At 38.0% G+C, this 17,153-nt stretch overlaps 1 protein-coding gene across 4 annotated transcripts in view; it reads right to left on the reverse strand.

Moving 5' to 3' along the window:
• Positions 1-17,153, reverse strand: part of LOC108230352 (sodium/hydrogen exchanger 9) — a 59,733-nt gene that overhangs the window by 26,180 nt on the left and 16,400 nt on the right. Inside the window, exons 7-12 of one of the 4 annotated variants that reach the window (XM_017406443.3) lie at positions 16,153-16,291; positions 14,209-14,314; positions 11,077-11,165; positions 9,377-9,490; positions 6,206-6,317; positions 5,472-5,625 (exon numbers count right to left, since the gene is read on the reverse strand). In XM_017406443.3, coding sequence (XP_017261932.2) covers positions 5,472-5,625; positions 6,206-6,317; positions 9,377-9,490; positions 11,077-11,165; positions 14,209-14,314; positions 16,153-16,291 — 714 coding nt within the window. Of the gene's footprint in view, positions 1-5,471; positions 5,626-6,205; positions 6,318-9,376; positions 9,491-11,076; positions 11,166-14,208; positions 14,335-16,152; positions 16,292-17,153 lie in introns of all 4 variants that reach the window. The other 3 variants (XM_025003862.2, XM_037973191.1, XM_037973192.1) reach the window with 3 other exon arrangements.

A 17,153-nucleotide genomic window follows, 5' to 3' on the forward strand; every position in this document is an offset into this window, starting at 1 on the left:
TGTATTCAAATATAGTTTAAACAATAGCATGGTCTCACTTATTATTTTAATATCACCTTGTGTTAAATGACTTTATTATTTTAAAGGGAAATGTTTTTTTTATTTTTCATTCTTGCTTGATTTGATTTTTTAGCAACTTAAGATGTTTTTGCTTTTTGGTGTATTTGGTTTGTTTTAGACCTATCCATCTGATTTTGATTAAGGGAAATCTCTGGACAAATTCTGCAGTTTTAGCATCTGGACTTTTGAAATTACAAACAACTGCTGTTGCATTACATGCAGAATAGTTTGGGACTGTCTTTCTGAAATGAGCACGGTCGTCCCAAAAATGGAGGCCCGAAAGGCACCACGTGTTGTAAAAACTTGCAGAAATCATTTTGCACTTATGCCCCCCACACATGTTGGCTTCTGAAAAGTTTTACTGAGTGAGCGGCTCAGGCTTGCAAAGGAAAGGTATGTCCAAAATCATCTTTTGTGCTACATTTACAGTTCCTTAAAAGTATTCATTCAAAACACTTGCTTCTTTTCCTGATGCATGCTCAATAATCCAGGTAGAAAAATCTAACAAGTCTGAGTCAGGTCCCCTGGATGATTACTTCTTAGATGATACGTTTTGTCTTATACAAAACAAAACATTATCTAAGAAGTAATTGTCTAAAGGACCTGACTCAACCTTGTTAAACTGGCTTTTTTGGCTTAGCTTTTAACTACATTATTATCAGAAGTACATATTTCTGAAAACTTTCCAAATGAAATAATAGTGTTAATGGTGACTTAATGCTTTATGGGTAATTTGTCTAGTAATTATCAGCCCAAATAGAAAAATCTGACATGTTATCATTTTTTTCCTATTTGTCATTTATCATATCATTAAGTAAAACCAAGTTTAAAATGAGAACAGAACCACAGAGGGTTTATGGGTTTATGGAGCTGGGGTGTGATGGAGGAATTCCATTAGTGAAGAGACGGGTGCATTAACTGACTGGGTTGGCCATTTCATTTTTCAGTGTTTGTTTAACAACCTGAAACCAGTTCAACACACGACTGTGCTTAAAACTAGGGGTCATCGACAACAATACGCAATCAAACTGCAGACAAGACACATGCAAATATACCATGGGTATATGTTGGGTACATTTCTATGTAAAAAATAAATAAATAAAAAGAAATATATGTATATATTCAAATTATTTACAAATTTAAATGACATTATCTGGCATAGATAGTAGAAGAACTTTTTGCAAGCAGAGTTTTCATTTACTTCTAAAAGACATTAGCATCTGAAATGGAAAATAACATCTTTGGACAGCAGACTGAACATCAGCGGGTTTATTTGTGGCTTCACTTGTTTTTACACTTAAATGAGAAGAAACTGGAACATTCGGTTTCACTATAATTGTCAATATCCATATTTTTTGGATGGCTGTAAGCCACTTCAAAGTTTGTTTTTGCCTGGTAAAAAGTAAAATTACCGTTTGCAAACAAGTGTTAGTGCTTTTGCACATCATTAAGAAAACAAAGCAAAGAAAATTTTTTTTTTTGGAGAATATGCTGGCTCTTACGAAACCACCATGACAACTAGAAAGAGAGTACATGCACAAGAAAAATAATAATTTAACGACTTATTAACGGATTTTGTTTCAACAATCTGCTTGTAAAATATAGCGAAAAAGTGTTTTTTATGGGTAAAACTGCAGCAGCAAGCTGAAACTCTCATAGGTTGGCAATAATGCACCTTAAAATTGAGGTTGAAGTTAAGAAGAAAAGAAGAACTACTGAGAGGGAAAGGAGAGATAAATAGAAAAAAAGCTTTAAAAGCTTCTTTTCTCTAGTGAAGTCTGGTGTCTACTCAATAGGCTGGACAAAATCTAAGAGTCCATTTGTTCCAAGCTTCTTGTCTTGTTTCAGCCTTTAAACCTCAAAGATGCTGTCCATAGGTGACTTACTTCTATCTGCCCAGATGTGCACCTTGCAAAATTGTTCAGTATGAATGCATGGTTTATCAAACAAACTAAATTCCACTTCTGCAACAATTACTTTCCAGAGATTTAATAATGAAATCTTTGTTTTTTTTTGTTTTTCTTCTCTGAATCATTTGTTGGTGAAAATCGTTTCCTAATTGATCACAACACAGATGCCAGGGTCTGGTGCAGGCGAACAAAAGACATGTTAGTCCCAATGTCATCTCTTATCTCTAATAAGGCTTATTATTGTCAACTGCCACAGTAAAGAAGTAGATTAAGAAACTATTTAAACTTCTATATAATAATAATATCAAAAAAAATGCACAACAGCAGCTAGTTCAGGGATCAGGAGCCTGAAAGCCTGACTGTTTGTGAAAAGGTTTCATGTTCTTGGTGATCCACGACAGCACTGAACAGAAGGACGGCTGCATGGAGGAATAAGGACTAAAAAATCATTTGCTTTGAAAAAACACGGTTAAATACACCACCAGGCATTAAATAACCACAGTACCACTCTCCCTGAAGAGAAGCTAGCTGCGACAGTTTAATTTAGTTTCTCACATTTGGACACATTGGTTATTTGCCTTTTATTGTGCGTCAGGTCTAGGACAAATTTACTAAAAACAAACAAAAATTTCTACTATTTTACTACTAAAAAAAAAAGAAGATATAACTCAGGTTTGGAATTTGACACGACTCGGAGGTCATTTTTTTATGATCCAAACAGGATAAGTACGACTGTAATATATGACTTTTATACAGTGTAGGAGGCAAATCCCACCTTGTCTTGGTCTGTAACTTCAGATTGACCTCACTAGTGAGGGTGGCTTGTTTTCTCTGTCTTCTTCTCAAAGAGTTATTGTCCGTTTAAAACAAGCGTAAAAAAAAACCCCATTTGTTTCTTCTTACTGTAGAACCAAACCCACATGGAACTGTGACCTCAAAACAGAAGTATGCACTAAATCATGCTTTTACACCCCAATCCCCAAAAGTTGAACTTTGCAGGAGGACAATTTAAAAGAAAAAAGATTAAATTCAAGTCCTCGATTTTTGGCTCTACTGATTATTAACACCTTTTTTTAACTACGATAGCTTTATTGAATAACTGTGCCAAGGCAGATAAAGGCAATCCATAATCATAATAAGTTAATTTCTAAGTCATGTCTAAACTTTATTGTATAACTACACAACTTGTTTATTAATGTGTTGCTAAACAAACAAACTAACCACATTTTGGTGAAGGTCATGTTAATAATATCCTTCTTTCAGCTTAGATTAAAAAAAGCCTCAATCTGAGGTTTTCAGTAAATCGGCAGCTCTTCTGCTGCCAAATTACCCATAAGAGAAAATGCGGCTAAACCAAAGGCACAAGCTGCTTCCTGTGTTTCGAGAAGTTTTGAAATCGACACGTCTTTACAAGTATCACGCGCAGAATTAGTCTGTTAGTTCCCACCATAAAAGCAATAAAAAAAACAAAATTTGACACTTTGTTCAAGAGTCATATTCTCACAAAGCCATTTTGAAACATAAAAAAGGAAATAGATTGGCTCTAGGTGAGGAAATATAATGTTTAATTCACTAATAATGAACTCTTTCAAAACGGCTCTATGTCCGTTTCTGTGGTAAAGTTAAATTAGAGAAGGGACATGAAAAGAGAAGTCGGAAAGGAAGTGAAAAGATCAGAGTTGTTCCCTGAAACATGACAGCCCTGAAGGCTTGATGCGCTGTCCTCGACTGAAATCAGTACAAAGCCCGCATTGTCATAGGAACAGAAAAAAGACAAGCGTCTTGCAGAATCCTAGATCTATACTGTATGCAAAAAATGTCTTTCATACACAAATAGAAAACTCCTGAATTTGCGTGACAAATGTCCACCATAAAACTCACAAGATCAAGATTTATATTTATAATTAGGTGCTTCTCAACATTAAAGGGTCTGCCTCAATTAGAAGTGAGCATTTTTTTTTTATTTCTAATGTGAATAAATAGTTATAAATGTGAACAGAAGGTTTTAAGGAAGGCAATAATACGACTCATAAAGACATCAAAAGGTGAAATAGTTTGTATGCCGTCAGTGTTCGGCCACAGGAGGAAGGATAACAGGCCAATCAGCCACCACAGAAACCGATACTGTAAAGATAACCATGCACATTGTTTGGATTTATGACCTCGAATGGCCAGCTTTGTTTAAAGATTTATGTAGTGAACAGGCAGATTTTGAAAGAAGTTAGAAGTTACAGCGTGTAATTTCAGATTTCAGGCACCTCGGTCACACAGAGATAAGATCAGCTTTAGAGACAACAAAGGAAAAAAATATAACAAGCCAAATAACGTGTCCAGGTGGATTCCCCTCAGATACTGGTTCTTTGTCTGCTCCACAATGGTGGAGGGGCAGCTTATTTGGATATAAAGATGTCAACAAACAGATTGAGTTACCAGAAACGGTCTGCAGTTCATTAACAACACGGCTGCTCCAGGTTGCACTTCAATTCTCAAATGGCTGTGTGTTCTGTTTTCATTTTGGGAGAGGGTGTTTGAATTTTTCAGTGTTTGTTTCTGAAAAGCCTCAGAACTGTTCTGGTTCTGGACTACAGGTGACCCGGTTCTGTCAGTCTGGGCAGGCCAGCTGTGGCACTGCCTTCAAGAAGATCTGAGGTTCAAAGAGGTTTTTAAATCAAATCTTATTCTATCTCAACTTTATGTTTTATTACTACATTTTCCCATAAGATTCACAAGGAAATGAGTTTATACAGTAATATATTGTTTAAAGTGATTAATATGATTAATTTCTCAGTCCTTTTTAAAATTATTTTATATTTACTCAGTTTTTCTTATGCAAGTTTTTACTGAAATGAAAGTTTTGTCTTCCACAACAGTGTTAATACATTCTATATTATTCATCTTTAAAAATTCTGAGTTAAAAAAAGAAAAACACCCATTTTCTTTGGCCTGATAACTACATATTCAAATGTTTTCCAAGCTGATTTATCAGGTCATGCTGACAGGCAGCGCACAAGTTGTCTCGAAAGACTCTGGGAGTCAATTATGCCTCAGTGATCTGGGCCATAGATGGCACTTTAATAATATAAGTAACTAATTACCGCCTCACATCCTTCCCGCCTCTTCTGTGTGCCTCCATCATTATCGCCCACTGGCCTCGAATCACAGACTGCACGCAGACTTTAAAGGGAAAATTAGCAGCCGCGTCGTGTGGCGCCGTTATGCGCCGTTATGCGCCGTTATGCGCAATGTATTATCTAATATCTTTTTAAGCGTGCATCTGATGCGACAGCATGGGAAGCTGTATTTCTGTCGAGCTGCTACGCGATGTGCCGTAGAGCTGCAACAAACATACAGAAGCGAAAAAAGCTAAGCAGGACGGCGAGGGGCGAGAGGTCGACTCAAACATGCAGGAACCTCATGAACAAAGAGCTAAATATGCACAGAGATGAACAAACGGTGAGATGATTTGCATCAAACTTCTTGTATCGCCTGACAAGCACTAACCTGAGGTCCAGACGGCGCAGCAGGGGATCGGCGGCCGCACCCAGCACCCAGACAGTGAAGACCACCAGAAGCAGAGTGGTGGTGAGGATGGTTTTCTTTACTTCTGTAGATGTGTCTCTGATGGCCAGGCTGAAAGCAATAACCCCCCTCAAACCTGAGGAAAGGAAAGAAAAAACTCCAGCTCAATAATGCCATCAGTCAAACCACCAGACGACCATCAATCAAGCAGTTATTTAAAACAGGCAACAAAAAGCCATCCAATTAAAAACAGATGACACCCTGGCTGTAACTATCACTGACCACTTGCTGGACGAAAAATAGCCGTAAAACCAACTTCTGCACAGTGGTAACAGCGCTTCCAGGCAAAACATTTCCCACAGCAAATCATTTACTCCCGTGGGAAGCAGACAGGAGAGATGCTAGTTGTGAGTTGTAGAAAAATTGTGAAAAAAAAACAGCAAAATAAGGGCTTTTCACAAAGAAGTTCTCTTACATAAGAAGTAAAGTGGGTCAGGCAGGCAGGGAAACATGCTGCTGCGAAACTATTCCGCATCGCCTTGCAAACAAAATCTTTATGTTGCATCTTTAAACTGTACAAGGTGTCAGAAAGTCCCGAAGACTAAAACAGGATGATAATCAATTTCCTTGTCTTCAGGCAAAAAAATACAAACAGCTGTAGTGAATAATAATAATAAAAAAAGAGATAAGACACTAAAAGCAAAAGGAAACAGTACCTGCGAACACCATGAAGTGCTGGACGGCCCAAGATATCTTGTTCGTCCGACCGAGGTTTAGGAGGAAAGATAGAGAGTAGATGTTGCATGCTCTTGAAATAAAGATGGATAACTAAGGATTAAGTGTTGTTAAAGAAAACAAACAGATTCCTGAGCTGAAGTGCAATTTTTCCCCTTTACAATGACTCAAACTTGGTATTATGTAATAAAAAAAGGGAGTAGAGACATGGTTTTCACTTGACTGCTCTGGTGAAGATACGCTGGAACAAAAACTGAGTAAACTAGAACTGCAAGCAGTTATGACAGAGGTCCAAGTCCCCTGAAGCATGTCCAAACTATGCCCCCCCCAAAACAAAAACAAAAAAACCCCAAAAGCCTCTGTGGACTTGGCAAACCTATTCCAAGGACAGAAAAAGGTTTAGTTTTTAGAGCGACATGAGTATTAAATCTGAATCAAGGTAGAGATTCCATCTTTGAATACTTAATATTTAATATTTTTGTCTTTTTTAATGTGAAAAAACGAATGTATAATAATAATAATGATAAAAATGGAACAGTTTCGGAAGAGAACCTCCTCCATGGGCTTGGACCCCTAATAACAATAGATAATTAGTGCAGGATTTAAAGAAGCTGACAACAATTTGTTGTTGTTTGATATGAATTTTAAGCTTTCACCATATCAGATTTAATCTATAAGACTACAACAAACAGACACAAACTAAAATTAACAGAAACATTTCCAAAAAAACCCACTCCTGCTCAAAGCACAGAATTTAAAAATTTTAAAAGACAATATTTCCTAGAAAGTTTTACATTTTTTAAAATGTAACAAACCAGATGAAGTTTACAAAATATACTAACAAAACATTATAGAAAAAAAAGACATTTCAACACATTTTATACCAAAACAACACAATATTTTTAGAGCAACAAATAAAAAAAAATGTTTTGCTGCATTTTTTTAAACATTGCTGTGCTGTCTTGTTCATATTTTTTGAGACTGCACTTGTTGTTTGTGTCGAATCTCCGGGCCACAATAATTTAAAAAAAGCTTCGCAAATCAGCGCGCGAGGGCATACATAAGAAACGATTTCTTAAAAGCATGTGTTTAGGATGCAAACACAGCAGTGTGGCACCATGCCGAGGTATGAAACCAATCAGGCGGTACCAGCTGTCTCTGCCCTACACTCCCACTTTGATGTCTCACACAGGATGGGGCTGAATGTTAAGTGTTTGGGGCAGCGGGGACGAAGATGATAGGTGGGCAATTACCAAGGACATGGCTGCAATTCTAGACACACTTAATGTCTTTTGTCACACTTTCGGAAGAACTTATAGTTGCTCCATATAACCTCCTAACCTCATTAAAGCAGAGGTTGTCTTGTAACTCATTTTGGAGGCATCTACAGTGATTCCAGACTAAACTAGTAACTGCATCAGGCGCGTCTTTTAAGATCGTCTCGAGAAATTGATGCAGCAAAGCCACTGATGCAGACCGACAACCTTATGAGAAAATAATGGAGAGAATGGTCTTGAATTTATCCTAAATAAAAATCCAAATATGATGCAAGAAATAATAAAAGCACCAATATCCTCAGCTGGGGACCTTTCTCTGACAGGGCTATTACTAAAACAGAGTTCCCTCGCTTCCCACAGTCAATATTAGATCTCATGCACCCTATGGAATTTCAAATGCAATATCCTGCTCCCAAAAGCAGTCATCTTTCTTTATCAAAAGCCCTCTGAGCTATTTGAATGGAGGTAATTAAGCACTTTCATCTCAGCCTCGTTTCCAATAAAGCCAATCTCCATTGTCACCGGCAAAGGCTGCAAGGTGCAGCGATTAAAATCTAGTGAATAGCCAAAGAGCGATTAACAAGGTTGAATCACCGGGGTTATTTCATTTTTATAGACACATTTACGAAGTCAGACGACTCCGACTTCCCTTTCTACCTGTTTGTACATCCAGGTCAACTTCCAGTTAGTGTCGGTGGGCTTTTTTTTTTTGGACTTTTGGCATTTGTTACAGTGGAACAGTTGAAGACAATCAGGCTCAAGTCGGAGCTCTAAAAAAAAAAAAATCTGCTCAGTCCATGCTTTACCTTGGCCCCTTTGACCCAATGGTAGACAATGGATTGTAATAATAATTGCAGACCATCTGGGCAGTGGACTGTGAAGGAACAGCTCTTTGGAATACAGCCACTGGAGTCTCTTTTCTGGCATACACTCCAGTCACACAAGCTATCCGGAAAGGACAATTGTATAATGGATAGCCAGCAGTCCTTAAGTACCCATCCATGTCCCTCATAAATAAAATCTGACAGCAGTTCTCAATATGAGACTTTTGTTATAAGAGTTGGACTATTCTTCAGGAGCTGTTGACTTGTTGAGAACATAAAGGTGTAAACACAAGATACAAAACATACCTGATCATTTAAAGAAAATTACCTATTTTTTAATATTTGAGTTACAAGACATTAATTATTAAGAAGAAAGTGATTTTTTAAGATTGCTATTGTCTGAGCCAAAATTATAGAGAAGGGTTTTAAAAGAATATGATGACAATCAGGTGGGAGTTGGTGGCTCATTAAAAAACCTTTTAGTGTAGATTCTATTTTTAATAGGCAGGAATATAATGAACTGCAAAAACATTTATTGAAGTCTGTGGAAATGATAAGATATTATCTTTAAGTGCCACAGGGGTTCAGCCGGTGATGCAGCACAAATGAAACTACTGTAAGCTAATTTCAAACAGTTTTTTCCAGCAAATGGAAAACAAACTGAAGTAATTATAATAAATGGCCTGTTTAAGTTAAAGTTCGCTGGCGTCCCTTACTGATGGTGTACTGTGTGATGCAAATCTGTAGAGTAAGTGAGCATGAAAGGCCAGCTGAATGTTATTTATAGAGCTCACAAAGCTGAGCTACAAAGTTCTGAGTTGTTCTTTTTTTTTTTAGAAGGTGTGGAAATAAGTGCCGTGCAAAGACGCAAAACAGAAAACAGGAAAACGGATATAATCAAATAAGCGGTAGGTGATTTTGGAAATAGGAATGTGGCCACAGGTTTGGAAGGGTTGAGCAGAGGAGAGCGAAGTGAGTTCTGCTCAGGAGCCTAGTCCTGACTGCACAGCGGGGGGTGAAGGTGCTCCGTCACCAAGCAGAAAAAGGATACAAACGCCCCCAAAATGAAGAGAGCTTCGAAGACGTGGTGAGGAAATGTAAACCATATATAACCCATGTAGCTGAAGATGAAAATCTCCCCCAGGAAGTTGAAGACTTCAAAGAGCTGCAAATTATAAAAGAGATTAAAAGGATCATGAGGGAGAGGGTCAAGGGATGGGGGTGTAGTACAGCATGTAGCTGTGCGCATGTGATTATTTTAATCTATTGCTCTCTGTATTTGCTTCTGCTATGGAGTAAACAAAGAAACCTTTTGTATGAATAATCAGGTAAAGGTGAAAGTGGGCATTTCAGTCAAGAATATTTTTTTTTCTGACTAGAAAATGTGTAATTTAAAAGAGAAAGTGGTGAAAAACTTAACAAAAATATGACAATTTTGAGATCCTTCTCTGTATTTCTTTTTACCTACTGTTCCATTATTGTAATTTTTCTAAAAACATAACTTCTTTTTGTTATATTTTTGTGTGAAGTGTCGTGATTCACCTTCTTCCCACAAATCATAATTTGTGTGTGTTATGAAGCAGAACGTGTGTGTCTGACAAGAAGGGTGAAAGTGAAGAACTCTGATCCTCGCAGAAACGAGTAAATAGGCTTAGATTTGTACAAACACGACAAATCTGATGCTGATGTTATTCCCTTTGAGGGAGCAGCTGCACATGTCTGCAGCCCCAGGGCATAATCATTTGTGCATTTAATGGCAGACTTGTTTTTATCATCTCTTTTTTTCGAGTGAAAGATTTTATTTCACATGCTGGTTGTCAAAGTGTGTAAAAAAAATAAATGAGAAGCGCAGTCTGGATATATATATATATATATATATATATATATATATATATAAAAAGACTGCTCCTTATTTCTCACGACACTTCATATCAGAAGACTGTTACAACTCATTATCTCAGAGTTCTGTTAATCTAAACGAAGAATCATAGAGTTCATTTGCTCTTGTACGAACAACAACAACAAAAAAAATATTTATAAATGTTTTCTTTATATGTAATATTATTAATTATCAAGATTCTCATACCTGAAAAATTAGACCAGACATTATTAATGATTTATCCGTTTCTTTTTTCATCAACACTGTCCACTTTGGTTGCCAGCTTTCATAGAAAGTCTAATATAAAACCACTTCTCCCCTGATCAGGGATCCCACAGAACAGCATACGATCTGACCAGCTATTCAACTATTGCAAGTCACCATTTGATTTTAGCTGCAGCTGCAAGAAAAATCATAAAAACACAAATACAAGGATCCTGCCAGTAAACACACTTTACTATATGTATGCACAAACAATTTCAAAGCCAATCTGCTTCACCTTTCAGAAAAAATTTCCCTGTGATAAACAGCTGCACAGTGGCACCGATAATGAATAATAAATGCATAGATGAGGATATGTGTACACTTTTGATTTATTTGTGCCTCTGTGAAGCTTGCCGGCTCAGTATGACAAAGTGCTGGCCTCCATCTGTGCTCAGCCTTTTAAGCAGATAGCTGGAGACTGGTCTCCCACACAGACAACCCACCAGACAAGCACAACACTAATGGCAATTAATAACTGGTTCTATGCACGGAAAACACAAAGACGCCGGCATAAAAAGGGCATATGAACAAGTAAAAGAAAAATAAAAAGAAAGAAAACGCTTGAATATTGCAGTAAACATGGCTTTAGTCATCGTATGCAAACCTACCTGCTTGGTCCTTGTCCTGCCTTCGTGTGATAAATTGAGAATTGTGTACCTTGCCTGGCTCAGGCCACAAAACAGAACTGCCACAATACCTGCAAAACAAGGACATATACAAGAGAAACTAGCAACATGGTCTCTGCATTATGAAGGCTTTTTTCTGCCACACTTTTTTAGAATCCAAAAATGAGCATATATGCTGCACACAGCTCATCTTCGCACTAATAACATATGTATAGAATTAGTGTAAAGAATGCAAAAATCCCTTTAACATGTCTACATGAAACCAGGTAAAAAAAAGTGGCTTCTTGGGTTAAAACTACTTGATTAAAACACCAGCTTAAAAACAAAAGCAACAACTGATTAAAAAAAATACATTCAGTGTAATTTTAGAAGAATATTTTAGGCTAGACTTGGTGTCGTTGTTCAAAATTCCTATAATTATATACTTATTATACCAGCCCCACCCTGTGTTCATTCATTATCCTTGTTTCAAAAACAATCCAGCTCAACAAAGAGCTCAAACCAAAGAATGCTGTCCAACCCAAACCAAAAACCCCTGAAAATTATGTAATTACAGTAGATGAGGCAGGAAAAATAGAAATCAAACAAAATACAAAAGGGTAAATAAATAAAAATAGGTTGACGTTGAAAGAGAGGGAACAGGATTAGAGCCCGTTTTAGAAAGCTGAAATCTGAAGCGTACAGCATGAAAGGTGGCTTACTGCCTCACAGGACATGCTTGTTTTGTTGCAGAGACTCGATTTCACGTCTTCCTTCCTTCCACTTTGAGAGAGTCACACAAATGGCGAAATGTGAAAATGACTACGACGGGTGGCAATAATTAGAGGACGGAGGTGTTTTCAGTAAATACAGAGCAAAGAGAGCACCTGTGGCTAAATGATGGCAGTATATTACTGAATCTTCACCGCTCACCTTCACATCATCATACTGACCTGTACCTGCTCTATGCAAGTTCCAGGAATCTGTGTTCACAGTACCTTTCATATTAGTGCTGAAATCATCATAATAATAAAAAATTGAGGTCTCACTTTGACTCTGTTTAGTTCAACATCCTCCTTGGGTTACATAACACTGACAGAGGTGACATATTAGCCTCACATGCACACAAAAGTTGTGTTTTTTTTTCTCCACAAAAGGGAACTTGGCTACAGATTAGTTCCATCTCATAATGAAGCATCGTGAGGGGCGTAAGATTAATGGTTGCAAAGCTGCCTCCAAAGTTGAGGGTCATTAGGCATGCCCTCACTCAACTAAGCAATTAAAGACAGAAAGAGCCTCAGTTAGCAAAGGACACCAGGGAGGACACTTCCTCTGAATCACAAGCTGCTCCTTCCCAAGTGGAGCTTTACCGGCCTTAAAAAGAACATTAGACTAAATTTTAGAATATCAGATGATGAGAGTAACATGTAAATTTCAAGCCTGAATAAAAGGGGGTTTGATAACAAAAACACAAAACCATGTAGAAATGTTTAAATCATAATAAAAGGTAGCATAGTGTCTGCATGGCATGGCAGCAGGAATCACTGCCTGCGATGTTTTGCTGTAGTCCGACTCCCACACTGGGCGGCACTTAGAAGGGTGTACTTCATAAACAGAACATCTCGGCCTGATAGAGAAAGGTCAAAGTATTTTATTAGAAACCACATTTTTAAAGCCACAGGGACAATTGCCAAGCAAGAGAGAGAGCGAGCGAGAGAGCTCTATAGCTGATTGAGAATCCTTTTGATAGAGCCAAGACGGGAGGGAGCAACAACATTTCCTGAATGTGAACATCACATTAAAATTCAAAGACTGGACCTGAAATGGTCAGCATAGAGCAGGACAATATCTGGCAGAAAAGCCAAAATTATTATTATCTTCCAAACAAAACTTAATCAGGTTTTGAAATCAGCAAAAGGTGAAAAATACATAAAACTGGATATGATAATGAACAGATACCCAAAGCCACAAAAAGGATTTTAATAATTGTTACATGAGACTAAGGGCAAACCCCAACTCACCCCTTAGTAGTACTTAGCCTAAACGTTACGTATTGAGCATCCATGCAATATTAGGGATTAAACAGGTGAGGTGAAAATATAGTGGGAGGGCTAAGGTGTGAAGCTGTTTGACCCTTCAAATTGAGACTTTTTTTTTTCCAGGGATGAACTAAAAACACAAAGGCATGAGCTGCACTAGCAAAAAGATTCTCAAATTTGTATTTTTTGCGTTAAATTCTTTTGTTATAATAACTATTGTAATGTCCAGTTTGATATCATTGTCATTTAAGTATGAAAACTAGCAGTTGTACTATTAAATACTTTGTCTCCACACCCAGTTTAATGACTAGTTTGGTACATTCTGATGCAGTGCATGTTTCACTGTAAATCTCCCTTAACAAGCACAAAAAAAGAATTACTGTATGTTGCATAACATCTGCTGCAAGCCAGATAACTACTATACATGCCATAAATGGGCGTACTGATGTTGCATTTGCTCATGTAAAAGCATTGTGTGACAATTATCGGAGCACCGGCTTCTTGATTAGGTGTCCCGTTTTCTAGAGGAATAATTTAACGACTACATCTTACAATGTTCAAATCAAAGGTCAAAGCGTAAAGGGAGTGATAGAGATAGCAATAGGAAATGAGATCCGCATTAAGCACCTTTTCAGAGCTTAAAATAATAATAAAAAACCCTGTTATTTTCTGCTGCCATCTGTTCACACCTCAGAAACTACAACAGATACTAATCAAGACTGCAGGTAGCATAAAATGAAGATGGTTAAATACTTTGTATAATTTCTAATATAAATTATTGCAATAGTTTGCACCTTTTTAGGAGTTCTGTATACGAGTTCAGTGAGCCTGTTTCTACATTGAGCATCATTCCCAGTTTAAATTTAAGTGGGAATTCTTACAGAGATGCCTCAAAGCGGCAGCAGAGCAAGCCGAGCAGACAGCTGCTTGTGTGATTCTTATTGAGGGGCGACGTGTAAGTCAGCGCATGCAGCTGAGAAGTGACGCCTGAGGGGGGGGGGTGCTAACAGGATTTGTATTCAGCCTGACCTACCATTCACCCAGCGAACCGATATGGCCACAGACACACAAATAACATCAGTCACACAGTGTTCACCTGAAAGTCCGCAGGCTTCGGCTGAGAGGAAACTGCTCCAGGACAGCAGGAAGAAAACCGACGTTTCCAGCAGAGGACTCTCGTGCAGTCGAGTGAATTTGGTGAGGTGGGAAGCGAGTTAAAGATCTACAAGAAGGTGATTATGAAGTTCTTATCACTCCGAAACAGGCTAAGGTTGATAAAGCATACGCTGCAGTGCAAATTTCTACATGTTCATTTCAATGCAGCAGTATGAGGACAGAGATACTACACAAAAGCAAATGTGTTCAATAAGCCTGAGGACCTGCCATACAGTGAAACCGCTGGATGGTAATGAGATTTCTTTTTTTTTTTCCTGTGAGCTCCCCACATCACATTTTCACCCACCCTCCAGCTAAGCTTCCTTGCAAGCGATGGGCTTCTGCTTTCCACAGAAAGAAACAGAAAGAAAATATGAGTTGAGTTTAGAGAATACTTTTTTCTTTACATTTTCTATTTTGTGTACATTTGGTGTTCGAGGTCCAAAGTTCAGGAACCAATGAGATCTGGTGGAATAAACTGCAGATTGCAACCAACTGAATAATATCTATATCTCCTGTCTCTTCTGAGAAAAAAAAAATAGCCGCAAAAATGCAGCTATAAGGCGTGTGGTTTGTCCTTTCTGGGCTACCATTGTGACCTAAATGTGCAACATGAAGGAGGAGGAACATATGTGTCCTAGAGTATCTTAGAATAATTATTGCTTGTTCTACATTACTAAAAATAATTATTTTTAGACTTTTTTTAAATGATTGAAACAGTTATGAACCGTTTCAGAGAACCATAGATATGCATAATGACCTCCTTTGCCATTTGCCATTTGTCTCCAGCCTTTCCAGCCGTCTATTTGCAGATGTGGAACGGTCTTTTTTGCTGCTACAGTAAAATAAAAAATATATAAATAAAAATATATATAATGCAAACACTGCAAAAGTTTGTCTCGGGAAGGTCTGCAGCTCAGGGAGAGTTTGTGGTCCCTCAGTCAACACTTGTCACAAATATAATAAAAGCTTCCTAACAGGTAGGTGAAAAGATCAAAGCTGCCGTCTTCATTTAGTCAGTCCAGTCTCTGCTCTTCCCTTCTCTGGCCCATGTTTTTCTTCTGTGATGAACTCTGCAGCCAGTGGAGTTTAACAGAGGAAACACAGCACTGAAGTGAGCCATGCAGCGTATAAGCAGATGAGACTTACACAGAGTTGTGGTACAGAGAAAAAAAAAAAGAGAGACACATCAGTAGAGATTCACACTGAGCTGAAATCAAACAAGTGCAACCAGATAACAGAAGCCTTCAACAGACTCTGTTGGCAAACAGTTAATGCCTTACTAAATGCTAATGTCATAGAAGAGCTTGTTCTTGATCACCAGCTTAATCTCACCCTGCAAAGATCAGGTTTTTAGGTTGGCTACATATGAAACCCTTGCTGTTTGATTTTGTGAATTTGAGGCAAAAATAAGGCTCTGGCTGCTCATTTTACTGATGTTGTCTCCTTAAGAAGCATTTAAGAAAAAAAAAAAACACCACGAAGACAAATTACCGACTTTATCTTCACTGTAAGCAGCCTTTACAGACCTACTGCTTGAAGCAAGAGCCCAAAAGAGCAGTCTGTTGCTCTGGGTGGTATCAACAAAATTCAATTAATGCTCCCATTGTGAGTTGGTTGCACAGGAAAAATCAGTCACTCTGAATAAGAACTGAGTACTGCCCCAGAACTCACATTTTTTATCCTAAATCTTAAATAAAAGAGACAAAACACTGGACAACCACACCAGTCACAGCAGCACTTTAGGCCCAGTCCTGTTGTGTTTGTTGATGAAGGGGTACAGCACAGGTTTGTTAGAGAAGCATTCACCGAGCTGAGGAAGTGCCTACACTGCAGCGGATGGACGCAGTCTGCAGTGAAGAGACGGGAGAGGATGAAAGGATATGAGGGCTGTTATTACAGCGAATACGAATCCGAGGAGGAAGGAGCCAATGAGCACTCCAAGAAAAAAACCAACAGAGTGGAAGAAAGCAGGTGGGTCAAAAATGCGTCCTGCTCCCATCTGGTCGTAAGTGGCGATGGCACTAAAGGAAAAGTGATCGAAAGAAAAAAAAAAAAAAACAGGAAAATTGTGTCAGAATAAATAAAATTCAGAAGCACAACTATCTAAGAAAAAGAGCTATTGGTGTTTAAAGCTAAAACTTTAAATTCACAGCATAATTTATGGCTGAATCAAGTGTAGTCATCAGAAAAAGAAAGAAAAAAATAAGACCCACTGGTTTCAGAGAACATAAATTCACATGGTTTAGATGCTGAGCTAAGCCCTCAGTTCAATTTATTTGAGTCACAGCTTTCTTAAGAACTGAAATCCTTCCCAGGAAAACAATGCATTCTGAAGTATTTGCCTCATAAGCACCTCTGAGCACCCAAGTAAGAAAAATAAGGAAACTAATATTGTTGCATACAGCAGCATAGTTTGATTTATGCTGCTATAAATATTTATTGTGTGTGTGGGGGGATGGGAGACTTCAACATGCACATCACTGAGCACAAAAAAAAAAAAGGTCAGAAGTATGCGGTATGAGGAAGTACGAAATTCTCTGTATGACTGTATGTGAGGAAAGGAGGTGATGGCTGTGAAGCATGCAAAAATGAGCACCAATGGAAGGAACTGAAAGGGCTTTTTTTAACCATTATCCTTTACACTACCATTGGACTTTGTCTGCTTTAAATGGATATCAAACAGCTGAGTCAGCAAAGACAATATGGAAACAATTTCAAATGTTGATTTTCCCTGCATTTAATGAAACACAGTGGCTCAGAATGAGGACACAAAGGTACACCCGATCTGAGAAAGTGCTGCCTCAGCTCGAAAACGTAAACAGAATTCCCCCACACCGGTCATTTAAAATTTAAACGCGCTCATCTTCACGTTCAGGTTTAAAA

This window comes from Kryptolebias marmoratus, linkage group LG21 (assembly GCF_001649575.2).
Source record: "Kryptolebias marmoratus isolate JLee-2015 linkage group LG21, ASM164957v2, whole genome shotgun sequence".
NCBI classification, from domain to species: domain Eukaryota; kingdom Metazoa; phylum Chordata; class Actinopteri; order Cyprinodontiformes; family Rivulidae; genus Kryptolebias; species Kryptolebias marmoratus.